The sequence below is a fragment of the Mastacembelus armatus genome, chromosome 23 (genome assembly GCF_900324485.2).
Source record: "Mastacembelus armatus chromosome 23, fMasArm1.2, whole genome shotgun sequence".
In the NCBI taxonomy this organism is placed as follows: domain Eukaryota; kingdom Metazoa; phylum Chordata; class Actinopteri; order Synbranchiformes; family Mastacembelidae; genus Mastacembelus; species Mastacembelus armatus.
Window position 1 is genome coordinate 1,931,269 of NC_046655.1, and position 13,368 is coordinate 1,944,636.

The 13,368-nt window shown below is 42.1% G+C and overlaps 1 protein-coding gene across 8 annotated transcripts in view; it reads left to right on the forward strand.

The window, feature by feature from the left end:
- Nucleotides 1-13,368, forward strand: part of LOC113141999 (pleckstrin homology domain-containing family A member 5-like) — a 190,326-nt gene that overhangs the window by 151,021 nt on the left and 25,937 nt on the right. For all 8 annotated transcript variants that reach the window (XM_026326710.1, XM_026326714.1, XM_026326711.1 and 5 more), the window contains 3 exons: nucleotides 3,594-3,694; nucleotides 4,080-4,195; nucleotides 5,230-6,345. In XM_026326710.1, the coding sequence (XP_026182495.1) occupies nucleotides 3,594-3,694; nucleotides 4,080-4,195; nucleotides 5,230-6,345 (1,333 nt within the window). The remainder of the gene's footprint in view (nucleotides 1-3,593; nucleotides 3,695-4,079; nucleotides 4,196-5,229; nucleotides 6,346-13,368) is intronic.

The following is a 13,368-nucleotide window of genomic DNA, read 5'->3' on the forward strand; positions in this document are numbered from 1 at the left end:
GATGAGACTTGGGAAGACAGGAGATGTGGCACCGGGAAACAGAGACCAGAGAACTAGGCTGGGGATCAGGCTAAGATATCAGGAATAGAGTGAGATCTTGGTGGGGATTTCCTGAATGAGGGAGACTCTGATGTGACTTATTGGGGTCCGGCTTGGCTCTGGGGTGATAGGTTAGGCCTCTTCGAAACAAACTTGGTTCTCTTGGCACAGATTAGGCCTCTTGGAAGATTCAGGGAAGAAAGCCACATACCATAAATCTGAGTGCAGGAACAGGACAGTTACACCATGTACAGATCAGGATAAAGCAGGACAACAGAAATACATAGTGACTCCAGAATGCAGGAAGAGGATGAAATGAAATCTGCAAAAGGGAATGTCAGCACGAAGTAGCACAACAGGGACAAAAACAGAGAACAGTAATCCAGCAACTAGGTGAAGCAAAGAACAGATATATAGAGCCCTTACTCTGATGAGTAACCTGAATCAGGTCTGGCTAAGCTGCACATGTAAGACACATATACACACACAGAGGTGGAGAGGTAAGGGCTGAGAATCCAAGACACAAAACAGGCACAGGTGAAACCAATCAAGCTAATAAATATAAAACTATCTGAAACTAAGGACAGGCGTAACGGGGAACAGAACCAAAACAAAAGTCTTAAAACAGGAAGTCCAGAACATGAATCATAACAAGAAGGATTATGGTTAAGAATTTATCTGAGTTTACAGTGAAGATCCGCAACCTCGTCAAACAACAGTCAAATTGTTAAACCCCGAAACCTTGAAATATCAATTGTTCTAAGCAAGCATTCCTAAACACCCACTCACACTGCAGTCCATACAGCACCTAAAGCATCTCTCTTCATTCCAGCTTACTCACCCATCTCTTTCTTGCTCCTTTTGTGTGTCTTACTCTGCATCTCCGTAATTCAGCAGCAGGGATAGGGCCAGAGGAGCTCTAAAGTTCATCATGCATTCTCAGCTAATGCAAACACCGACTGGCTGCCGTCTCTGTAGTTGGTGCAGTGGATATGTTTCTGCCTGCACCACACTGTCTGTAATTTGTAGCTTGTGTCAAAAGAGCATCATGATGTAGAGAGCACAGAGGTGACAGAATGATGCAGTCATTACCATCCCAACTTGAGCTCAACTTGTTGTTACAGTGTTTTTTTTTTTCATTCATCAATGAATATTTACCCAGTTAGAGTTGGCTGTCATGCATTCACGGCTGCCTCTCACATCTTTTGCCTTTTGCAGCTGTTTGGCTTTTGAAGTGTTAAGAAAATGTGTGAAAATGTGAATGAAAAAAAAAAAACGAAACAGTGTTCTCTGTACTGCAGTCTGTAGGAAAACCCATCCTGAGGCTTGTGTGTGTTTGTGGTCCACACTGTGTACCACACACGGGGAGAAACACAAGATCACAGTTCACACAATAAACAGACAGAGCTCGTGGGGATGTCCAATGAGCTCATTCTCTGTCACCGTTTCAGTCTGCTATGTTCTGATAAGCCTCACTACATTTTCTCTCATTGTCATCTGTTAGTCATTTAACCCCATCAGCCAGATAAAGGCAGATCTCGATGTTCTTCTACTCGCAGGCAAGGCTTAACAATGTGTTCCAAATCTTTAGGACAAGAAGGTCCTCTAATTTGGAATTAGATTCTTCTTCTTCAAAATGTGCTCTAACTGTTCCAGCCTATGTACCAGCTTTGGGGTCTTAAAATGATTAAGGTCACTATACCTTCCAATAAAGAAATAGAATGGTCACTGAAATAACTTGAAACTGACAAAAGTAATAATAAATAAAAATATATTAATGAAAATCAGACATTGCTTTTGAATTGTGGTTCAACAGAAGCATAAAAAACAAACTAATGAAACTGGCCTGGACAAAAATGATGGTGCCCTTAACTTAATATTTTGTTGTACAACTTTTGAGGCAATCACTGCAATCAAGCAATTTCAGTAACTCTCAGTGATACTACTGCACCTGTCGTCAGGTATTTTGGCCCACTCCTCATGAGCAAAGTGCTCCAGCTGTCTCAGGTTGAAGAGTGCATTCTCCAGACTGCATGTTTCAGCTTTTTCCACAGATGTTCAAAAGGGTTTAGATCAGGGTTCATAGAAGGCCACTCAGATTAGTCCAGTGTTTTGTTCTTAGCCATTCTTGGGTGTTTTTAGCTGTGTGTTTTGGGTCATTATCTTGCTGGAGGACCCATGAGCTGTGACTCAGACCAAGCTTTCTGACACTGGGCAGCACATTTTGCCTCAGAATGCCTTGATAGTCTTGAGATTTTATTGTACCCTGCACAGATTCAAGACACCCTGTGCCAGATGCAGCAAAGCAGTCCCAGAACATAACCGAACTTCCTCCATGTTTCACAGTAGGTACAGTGTTCTTTTCTTTGTATGCTTAATTTTTGCGTCTGTGAACATAAAGCTGATGTGATTTGCCAAAAAGCTCCAGTTGTGTCTCATCTGTACAAAGGACATTCTCGCAGAAGCTTTGTGGCTCTTCGATATTCATTTTGGCAAATTCCAGTCTTGCTTTTTTATAATTTGCCTTCAACAGTGGAGTCCTCCTTGGTCGTCTTCCATTAAGTCCACTTTGGCTCAAACAGTGATGGATGGTGCGATCTGATACTGATGCACCTTGACCTTGGAGTTCACCTCTAATCCCTTTGGAAGTTGTTCTGGGCTCTTTGGTTACCATTCGTATTATCCGTCTCTTCAATTTGTCATGAATTTTCCTCTTGCGGCCACGTCCAGGGAGGTTGGCTACAGTCCTTCTGAATAATATGTGGGACTGTAGTCACAGGAACATCAAGCTGCTCGGAGATGGCCTTATAGCCTTTACCTTTACCTAATCTCCTGAGACAACTCTGTCCTTAGCTTTCTGTGGTCCCTGTTCAGTGTGGTACACACCATGATACCAAACGGCACAGTGACGACTTTTCTGACTGACTGATTACACATGTAAAGACACGTGTGATGCTAATTACAGGACACACTTTAATTTAACATGTCCCTATGGTCAAATTCATTTATTTTATCACTTCACTTTGGTATTATTTTATTTTAATTTATTTTTAAATTATTATTGTTAAATTATTATCTTTTCTAGGGGTACCATCATTTTTGTCCAGGCCAGTTTAATTAGTTTTTTTTTTTTAATGGTTCTGTTGAACCTCAAGTCAAAAGCAATGTCTGAGTTTCATTAGTTAATTTTCAGTACATTTTTATTTATTATTATTTTTATCAGTTTCAAGTTATTTCAGTGACTATTGTGGGTGTTTCTTTCTTTAATAGAAGGGTACCAACAACTTTGTCCAGTCTGAGTTCTGTATAATATTGCACAGGCAGGAACAATTTCACGGCCAAACTTAAAACAAGCCAAAGATGAATATTGTGTTATGTGTAACCACTCCAAGGCCCCATTTGAAACAGATGAATCCTTATTGAATTCTTCTGAACGTGAGCCAGAAGCAGACACTTCTTACTTTAGAGTAGGTCGATGTGACTTTGAATCCAAATGCCCACCTCTAAAATGCAAAGTCATATTAGACTCCTGACGTCTCAATCCTTTACTGCAGATGAGAAAGAGGACGCCATCCTGGGAAGTATCCTGCTGCCTAGCTTTCACATCTCCATGTTATCGGTGGATGACCACATCAGCAGAAAATATGCCTTTAAGGTAAAATACAAGTGTCTGTCTTAGAGGTTACTTCTTTGAGTTCTCGATCACTTCTTAATTATTGATGATGATTATGTTATTTTATTATTTATGAAGGCAGAGTTAACATTTAGGAAAATACACTTGTTTACTTTTTGTTCAACTGCATTTGAGATTGAAATGAAAAAATGGAAACCTGTCTGTGTGATAACCTTTCTCAGTATAAAGACTCGAAGTAAGGAGAATACTAGCCCTGGTCTGTTCTGCATGATAAAGTAAACAACACCTCAAAGGGTTGTGGTATGGGGGGCTGCTATCTCATTGCCCCCCATCTAAAGCTGCCCCTCACACTGCTCTGTTTTCTCCTCCTCTCCCTCCCTCAATACCCCTCCACCCGCACTGGCAGGCCACTCACCCCAACATGCGGACTTATTATTTCTGCACTGACACAGCCAAAGAAATGGAGTCCTGGATGAAAGTTATGACGGATGCTGCCCTCGTTCACATGGAACCAGTCAGAAGGTTGGTTCTCAGTACCGGGATACACACACAGATAGACATGATGTGATGCAGCCATGTTGCCATACTTTCCAAATTGGAGTGAAATAATATCTTGGGGGCAGTAATCATGAAGTATGTCATGCCTCTGTAGTATTCCTAAATGCCCCCAAAGTGGCTAGCTAAGAAACCCTCCCTGATTTTTAAGATCTGAGATAAACAAAAAGACATGGCAAAGCTGAGCTTATTGTTATGGGTGACTGTAATTGACATACCATACCATGTTCACAGTTAATTTGTTATAAAGAGCATCAATAAAGAGCATCATCACCCAGTCACACACAAACAATAGCATGCATCTTGTGACATATTATGTCAGACTGAATTAACTATGTGTCTGTGGAATAAGAAGCAGTAGCCTGCAAGGACGTACAGCCCTCCTTCAAGTGACATCTATTTGAGACATGCAGTCACATATGGAGACAGGAATCATGAGTCATATTTCACACACTGAATAAGGATAATATAATTGAAGACATGATAAGGACACTGCCTGATCACATATGATACATTATTTCTTGTGCTGCAGTGGTGCCTTTCAGCAGATGAAATATAACACTTACTGTAACTATAAATCAATCAGTGCAGGTGCATACCTACAGAGAGACTCCTGTGACCTAAATCAAACACAATGTACAATGCACAAGTAGAAGGTGCATGCTGGGTCTGGTTAAAATTGTGATGATGATGGTGTTTCTAAGCAGTGGTGATAGTTAGGAAGTTCTACTATCGTTGATGGGTGCAGGGCATTTGTGCTGTTTTTAACAATCCTTGTCACAGCTGTGACTGCAGAAAACAGGACAAGAAGTGTGAATGGAAGGTCACTGTCATAGAGCAGTTTGGAAATGGGGATAATGGCACACATTTTCAGACCATCTTGGCATGAGATGTGGAAAGTGCCACAAAGTGTTGTGTAATGTATAAAAAAGAGCTTGCAAGAAAGGTTCAGTTCCTCACCTCCTTTTTCACCTGGATTCTAACTCTTTCTTTCTTGCTAGATTGGACAAGTTGAAGGTGGACCAGCGGATGCCTCAGGAGTTGAACAACTTATTAAACCACAGAGTCCTAACCAGGCCTGAGATCCAGAACAACGAACGCAACCGCGAACCTGTACGACAACACTCCCTATCTCGGGCTGATGACAAACGACAAAAAGATGTAGAGAAAAACAACAGCCAGAGGGAGCGAGAGTACTACACACTACAGAGAGAAGGGGAAAGGTACTCTCTGAAGAAAGATGGGGTGAGCTACATGCTTCAGAAGGATGGAGAAAGATATCTCCTCCATAAGGATGGAGAGAAGTACCTGTTGCGAAAAGACGGAGAGAAATATTCACTGCAGAAAGATGGAGAAGTGTACGCCATTCACAGGGACCTGGAACAGTATGCTGTTCAGAAAGTGGATGAAAAGTACATGGTGACACAGACAGAGGAGAAATATGCTCCATCTAAAGATGGAGAGAAGTATTTGCTCACGAAGGATGGAGAAAAATATGCACTGCAGAAAGTTGGAGACCGGCACATGCTTCAAAAAGATGGACAGAAATATGTTCCTCAAAAGGAAGTGAAGCGACAGCTGTCATTAAAGGAGACAGACAGGTACAGTACACTGAGGGAGATGGAGAATAAATATGGTACAATACAAGTTGTAGACAAATATGGCACTTACAAGGAAGTGAAGAAATACAGTACGCTACGAGAAGGGGATAAATATGCCACTTTAAGAGATGCCGAGAAGTATGCTACAGTTCGTGATGGGGATAAATATGGTTTCCAGAGAGACTTGAGTGCAGAGAGATCTCTGACTAAAATCAGTAGCATCAAGCTGCAGCCAGCTCAGGCTGCTGCCATCGCAGCGGCAGTCTCTGCATCTCGCCAGGGCCAGGCCAGCCTCAAAGTCCAAAAGCCTGCACAGGTTAATGGCTCGGGGTCTGGGGAGCAGACCGGGGACTGCAGTACTGCAGAGGCAGATGGCAGCCTAACCATGGGGCCAGAAAAGTCCCCTGCTCCAGTCCAGGAGCCAGAGAAGGGTCTGTCCAGGAGCAACTCCATGCAACAGCTGGAGCACTGGGTCCGCACATATAGGACAAGAGGAGTAGATGATGACACCAGGAGGTGAGTCAGACTGTGTGTCACCAGATCTGCATGTTTTTGTGCTGTTATTGTCTGTAGAGATTTAACATTTAGCTATATTAAAATGAGGATAATTTGTCCAGTGACATTTTTTTAAAGGGCCAGGCTTTTAGGGCCCATGTTCCTTTCCAACGCAATTGACCAGTGCAAGCAGCACTCTGACCTGGAAATTACAGTGTATGGTGCACAGATGACCGGAGAGACACAATGAGATGGAAGATTTATTAAAACAATGGAGCACAAACACAAACAAAATATTAGGAGCAAATGTCCAATAATACTTAATACTTATAATGATATAAAATAAATAAACAATTTTGTTTAAACATTCTCCATCTAGTACAACAGTGATTCTTAATGAGCTGCTCCCTTAGATCATTAAATCCCTGCAGCATCTGAAGGCAGCAGGACACATATGTTGATGAAACTGCAGCCTCTGATTAGAAATGTGCAGCATCAGATCGTGGTTACATTATGCATGCCCACTGTCTTTGACTTCAATAAATCAAATGACACCAGGATGCTAAGAGAACAGTTTAATGCACACACAGCTACACACATCAGACTGGATGGCTGTTACACAGTATTGTGCCTGTTTATGTGGGAGACATCAGATACAGGAGCTCCTGTGTGTCACAGCTTCTTTTCCAATTATAACTATCTGCAGTTTGATTTTTCTTTTGACATACATCACAGATCAAGAACTGCTGTGTCAAACTTAAAGATATGTATTACAAAGTGAAAAACCGTAGAATTACAACTGAATCACAGAGATGCAATGATAAAATCTGCTTCACTAAATTGTATTTTTATTGTACTAATTAAACACACATCATCTGCGTCTGGCTTCATATACCAGGTGTTCGATTTCTGTGGTATTGTACTCCTATAAGACAACAACATGATTTCCTGCAGAAATCACCCACACTCAATTATGCCCAATTTGTCTTCACTACAATCCAAGGGCGACCTCTCATCCTAAGAAGTCTGTTCCTCAATAAGATTTAAAACCTTTTTTTATTTCTTGTTCAATCACTCCATATTTCCAGTCTGCCCCTTGTTGTCTGTAACTACCTTTGCCCTTGCTTTGACCTTGTGGCACTAAAAGGAGCTGAGAGCTTTTTGTGCCACCCCAGATGTGAATCTTAGTTGGGAGCACTGGCATTTAGGTACTGTTTAGCAGACTGCACCAAGGAATACAGAAGAACAGAAGTACAGAGCACTGATGCTCTGTTTGCCCTCAGCACTTCCCCTTTCCTTCTGCTTCCATGAAAGAGTCATGGAAATGAGACTGTAATGAGAGCACAGCAACCTGAGGGCTGTGGAGCCACATTTGTCATCTTTATCAGGGCTCAGCACAAAGGAGGGAAATAAAGAAACTTTGTTGTAGGACTGATTGTTATTGTTGTCAACACAGAATTCTGTCTCTGCTAGCAGACATGTTAGTTACAGTTAATATTAGGTTCTTAGTACATTGTTAACTGAACTTATAGCAACCACACATTGTTAATGTGTGTTCATTTGTGCCTATCCATACTGTTTGCTAAAATCATATATTCCATGTGTGTAGTCACTCGTATCTATATATATATTCAATTCAATTCAATTTTATTTGTATTGCGCCATATCACAATACAAATCATCTCAAGGCACAACAAAAACACCAACAAATCCCTTATGAGCAAGCACTTGGCGACAGTGGAGAGGAAAAACTCCCTTTAACGGAAGAAAAAACCTCCAGCAGAACCGGGCTCAGTTTGGGCAGCCATCTGCCTCAACCGGTGGGGGTGAGTGGATAGAGGAGAGAAAAAAGAACAGCAATAATAAACAACAAATAGATACTGCATTGGTGGTGCCAGTAACTCCACATCAGCAATATACATCTCCAGGACCAGGGACACCTGCAGAAGGTACAGAAAGAGAGAGAGGACAGAGAGAGAGGGAGAGAGCACAAACTAGGGGAGCGAGAGAGCACAAGGTTAGTGACATTCAATGGTGGAATATACATGTGAGAGGGGAGGAGAGGAGGAGAGGGAAAGGGAAGGGAGGGGAGGGTGAGGGTAGGGGAGCTCAGTGCACCGATGGTCCTCGGGCATTCTAGGCCTATAACAGCATAACATAATCAGTTCAGGGTTACCTGAAGCCAGCCCTAACTATATGCTTTGTCAAAGAGGAAGGTTTTAAGTATGGCCTTAAAAGTACAGAGAGTGTCTGCCTCCTGAATCCAGACTGGGAGCTGGTTCCACAGGAGAGTAGCTTGATAGCAAAAGGCTCTGCCTCCCATTCTGCTTTTGGAAACTCTGGGAACCACAAGTAGACCTGCACTCTGAGAGCGAAGTGGTCTATTGGGATAATATGGTACTATGAGGTCTTCAGGGTATGAAGGAGCTTGATCATGAAGGGATTTGGATTTGTATGTGAGAAGAAGGATTTTAAATTCTTTTCTGCAATTTACAGGGAGCCAATGAAGAGAAGCCAATATAGGAGAAATTTTGTTCTCTCTTGTTAGTTCCTGTCAGGACTCTGGTTGCAGCATTCTGGATTAACTGGAGGCTTTTTATGGAGATACTGGGACATCCAGATAGTAATGAGTTATAGTAATCCAGCCTTGAGGTACCAAATGCATGGACTAGTTTTTCTGCATCATTTTGAGAAGGGATGTTCCTAATTTTGGCAATGTTCTGCAGGTGAAAGAAGAAGAATTTGTTTTATGTATGTGTTAAAGGACATGTCCTGGTCAAAAATAACTCCAAGGTTTTTCACAATAATGCTGGAGGCCAGGGCTATGCCATCTAAAGTAGCTATAATTTTAGAAAAGTTATTTCTGAGGTTTTTAGAGCAAAATACAATAACCTGTTTTCTCTGAATTTAAAAGTAGAAAGTTACTGGTCATCCAGGCCTTTATATCAGTTAGACACGCTTGAAGTCTGGTTAACTGGTTTGTGTTAACAGGTTTCATAGATAGATACAGCTGAGTGTCATCTGCATAGCAGTGGTAATTAATAGAGTGCTTCCTAATAACATTGCCTAAAGGAAGCATGTACAAGTTGAACAGAATCGGTCCTAGCACAGAGCCTTGTGGAACTCCATAACTAACTTTTGTGCGTGTGAAAGGTTCATCATGGACATGAACAAACTGGAATCTGTCCGATAAATAGGATTGGAACCATTTTAATGCTGTTCCTCTGATACCAGTCACATGCTCCAATCTCTGTAATAAGATGTTGTGGTCTATAGTGTCGAATGCAGCACTAAGGTCTAGAAGGACAAGTATAGAAACAAGTCCATTATCTGAGGCTAAGAGAAGATCGTTGGTGACTTTTAACAGTGCTGTTTCTGTACTATGATGTGCTCTAAATCCTGATTGAAAATCTTCAAATATTTCATTCCTGTGTACGTGGTCTGATTTGGTCATGGTATGGTTTGTAAAGAAACTCATAAATTCATCACTGCTGAGAGCTAAGGGAACACTGGGCTCAACAGAGCTGTGACTTTTTGTCAGCCTGGCTACAGTGCTGAAAAGAAACCTGGGATTGTTCTTATTTTCCTCTATTAGTCATGAATAGTATGCAGTTCTGGCTTTACGGAGAGCTTTTTTATATGTTAGTAGACTGTTTTTCCAGGCTAGAAAAAATTCATCTAAATTTGTGGAACGCCACTTCCTTTCCAGCCTTCGTGATGCCTGCTTTAAGGTACGAATATGTAAATTATACCATGGGGCTAGTCTTCTCTGATTCACCAACTTCTTTTTCAGAAGGGCCACAGTATCAAGAGTTTCACGCAGTGAGGCTACAATTTGATAGGGAGTGGAATTGAGGCCATTTTCCCCAGAAAGTGGCCCAATTATCTCTGAAGGCCCACATCGTTTCCTGGACACCACCTAGACAACCAGCAACGGAACAACGATGTGGCTAAACATGTCATCACTGGTCAGATTGGGGGGGGGGGTCCAGAGAAAATTACGGAGTCAGACATTCATTTGGCAAAGTCACACACCGACTCAACATTAATTTTAGTGACCTCTAATTGGCGTAATCGGGTGTCATTGCTGCCGACGTGAATAACATTTCTTCCATATTTCCGATTAGCCTTAGCCAGCAGCTTCAGATTTGACTCGATGTCGCCCGCTCTGGCCCCAGGAATACATTTGACGATGGTCGCTGGTGTCTCTAGCTTCACGTTTCTGACTATGGAATCGCCAATTATCAGAGTCGGTTTCTCAGCGGGCATGACGCTGAGCGGGGTAAATTTATTAGAAATGTCACCCAGGCTAATTCTCCGGGATGCTCCGGAGCTGCCCTTGGACAGCTAATAGACCCTGAGCCTGAGCTTGGTGGCTCCACACCTGCTAACAGAGCTAGGCTCGTTGGCTTTTGTTCAAAGGTGCGGAGCCGCGCTTCCAAATCACCGATCCTCGCCTCCAAAGCTAGCAGAACCTTGCACTTATTACAAGTATCATTATCACTAAAGGAAGCAGAGGAATAACTGAACATGTGGCACACCAAGCAGGAGAGAGAGAGAGGGAGAAGCCATGTTACTAGCTAGCTAAGGTAACTGGTAGGCTAACGAGCGCTAAGTCTGGGAATAGCAATAAATACCGGTCAGAATAGAAAAGTACTTGACTAGTACTGGAATGTAGCAGTTAATGAATTGTTTAGAGGGTTTAGTTGTTTTTTTAGGTGTGTTAGACTATAGCTTCTTTTGCTAATCTGTAGACGAACTATACAGCACACACAGCACGACATGCTTGCAATAGGAAGTGATTCACTTACCCGGAAACAGTTATATATACACAACATCAATAGAACTCTAAGAACCTTCATAAGGAACTCAATGGGACTGTGGAAAACAACCCTAGTGGCCAACCTCAAGCCGATTGCACAAGTCTCTATCAAGTGCGGCATCTAACAGGGAGATGCTCTGTCTCTGCTGCTGTTCTGCATAGGCCTGATCCCCCTCAGCTAGATCATCACTAAGACTGGCTTTGGATACCGACTACATAATGGAGCTACCATCAGCCACCTCCTGTACATGGATGATTTCAAGCTGTATGCCAGGAGTGAGCAAGACATCGACTCACTGATCCACACCACCAGGTTATACAGCAATGACATTGGAATGTCATTCGGACTGGACAATTGTGGTCGATTGATAACGAAGAGAGGGAAGGTTGTCAGGACTGAAGGAGTTGAACTTCCAGAAGGCAGCTTAGCGGATGTTGAGGGAAGCTACAAGCACCTTGGAATCCCACAGGCAAATGGGAACCAGGAAGAAGCCGCAAGGAAAGCAGCCACAGCCAAATACCTACAGAGTGTAAGGCAAGTCCTAAGAAGTCAGCTAAATGGGAAGAACAAGGTCCAAGCCATTAACACCTACGCCCTTCCGGTCATCAGATACCCCACTGGCATAATAAGCTGGCCAAAAGAGGACATAAAAGCCACTGATGTCAAGACAAGGAAGCTCTTCACAATGCATGGAGGACTTCACCCCAAATCTAGCATCCTGAGACTGTACACTAAGAGGAAGGAAGGAGGCCAAGGACTGGTGAGCATCAGAGCCACCATCCGAGATGAAACAGCAAAGATCCATGAGTACATCAGGAAGATGGCCCCGAGCGATGGAATACTTAGTGAATATCTCAGACAACAGAAGCTCCATGCAGAGGAAGAGGAGCAAGAACCATCATGGCAGGACAAACCCCTGAATTGTATGTTCCACCAACAGATAGAAGAATTGGCTGATATCGAAAAGTCCTACCAGTGGCTGGAAAAAGCTGGACTGATAGACAGCACAGAGACACTAAGCAGCACAAGAACAGGCCCTAAGCACAAGATCGATAGAGGCTGGGGTCTACCACACCAGGCAGGACCCCAGGTGCAGGCTATGCAAAGATGCCCCTGAGACAATCCAGCACATAACAGCAGGTTGTAAGATGCTACCACGCAGGGCATACTTGGAACACCATAACCAAATGGCTGGCATAGTGTACAGGAACATCTGTATTCTGTAACATCTAAATTGCCCATAGGAGTGAGTGTGAGTGTGTGTGGTTGTTTGTCTTTCTGTGTCTATATGTGGCCCTGTGATGGACTGGTGACCTGTCCAGGGTGTACCCCTGCTTTCCACCTGAAAGAGAGATGGGATAGGCTCCAGCAGATCCCTGTGACCCTGGTTAAGTAATAAGCAGGTATAGAAAATCGATTGATGGATGTATGGATATATATATATATATTACAAATTACATTTCCAACATGTCTTATATATACTCTTGAGTTTTGAGAATGTATTTATAGTTAATATTTATGCTTCTATTTTGAATTACAGTAAATTATGGAAGCATAAAATAATAAATAAAGTCTCTAATAAAGCCTGAGTAAATCACACAGAAGAAAGTGAATGACTTTCATTCTGTTATAGTATTCATTCTAATTTTCATAGCTGTAATTGCAGCAGCACAAAAATGTAATTTCCACCACTCTGCAGCTCGGTTTTCTTGTACTTGTACTTTGCTGTTAAGTTACTATTAATGAAACCCAACACTCAACTACCAGAGATTTAATGTGAAACATCTGTTCAGCAAGTGTTTCATTAACAGTGGAATGAGGCCACTAAAGAGTAAATTATAAAACAACTTTTTAAAATCTAATATAGTGTTTTTAGTGTTTTCGTATGGCCGGACCTCCAAACACTAGTGTCCATAAGCTATAATACCGGAAAGCAATGCTTCTAAATACACTGACAGAGGTTTGGAGACACAGTTTGAACCACAGTTGGAGAAGCTTCTAGAGAAATGTTTGCATACAAATATGAGTACCTAAATAATTAATCGAACTCCATTGCTAGCTAGCTCACTTTGATGTTCTTCTTTGCCAAATATTCCCACAAAATTGGAAAGCATTCAGAGTGGGTTTCATTGCACTAGAATACACTAACATGGAAGTCCTTGCACAAAGAATCTGTACTTTATCTTAGTTACCTCTATTACCGTATCATAGACTTGTTCTA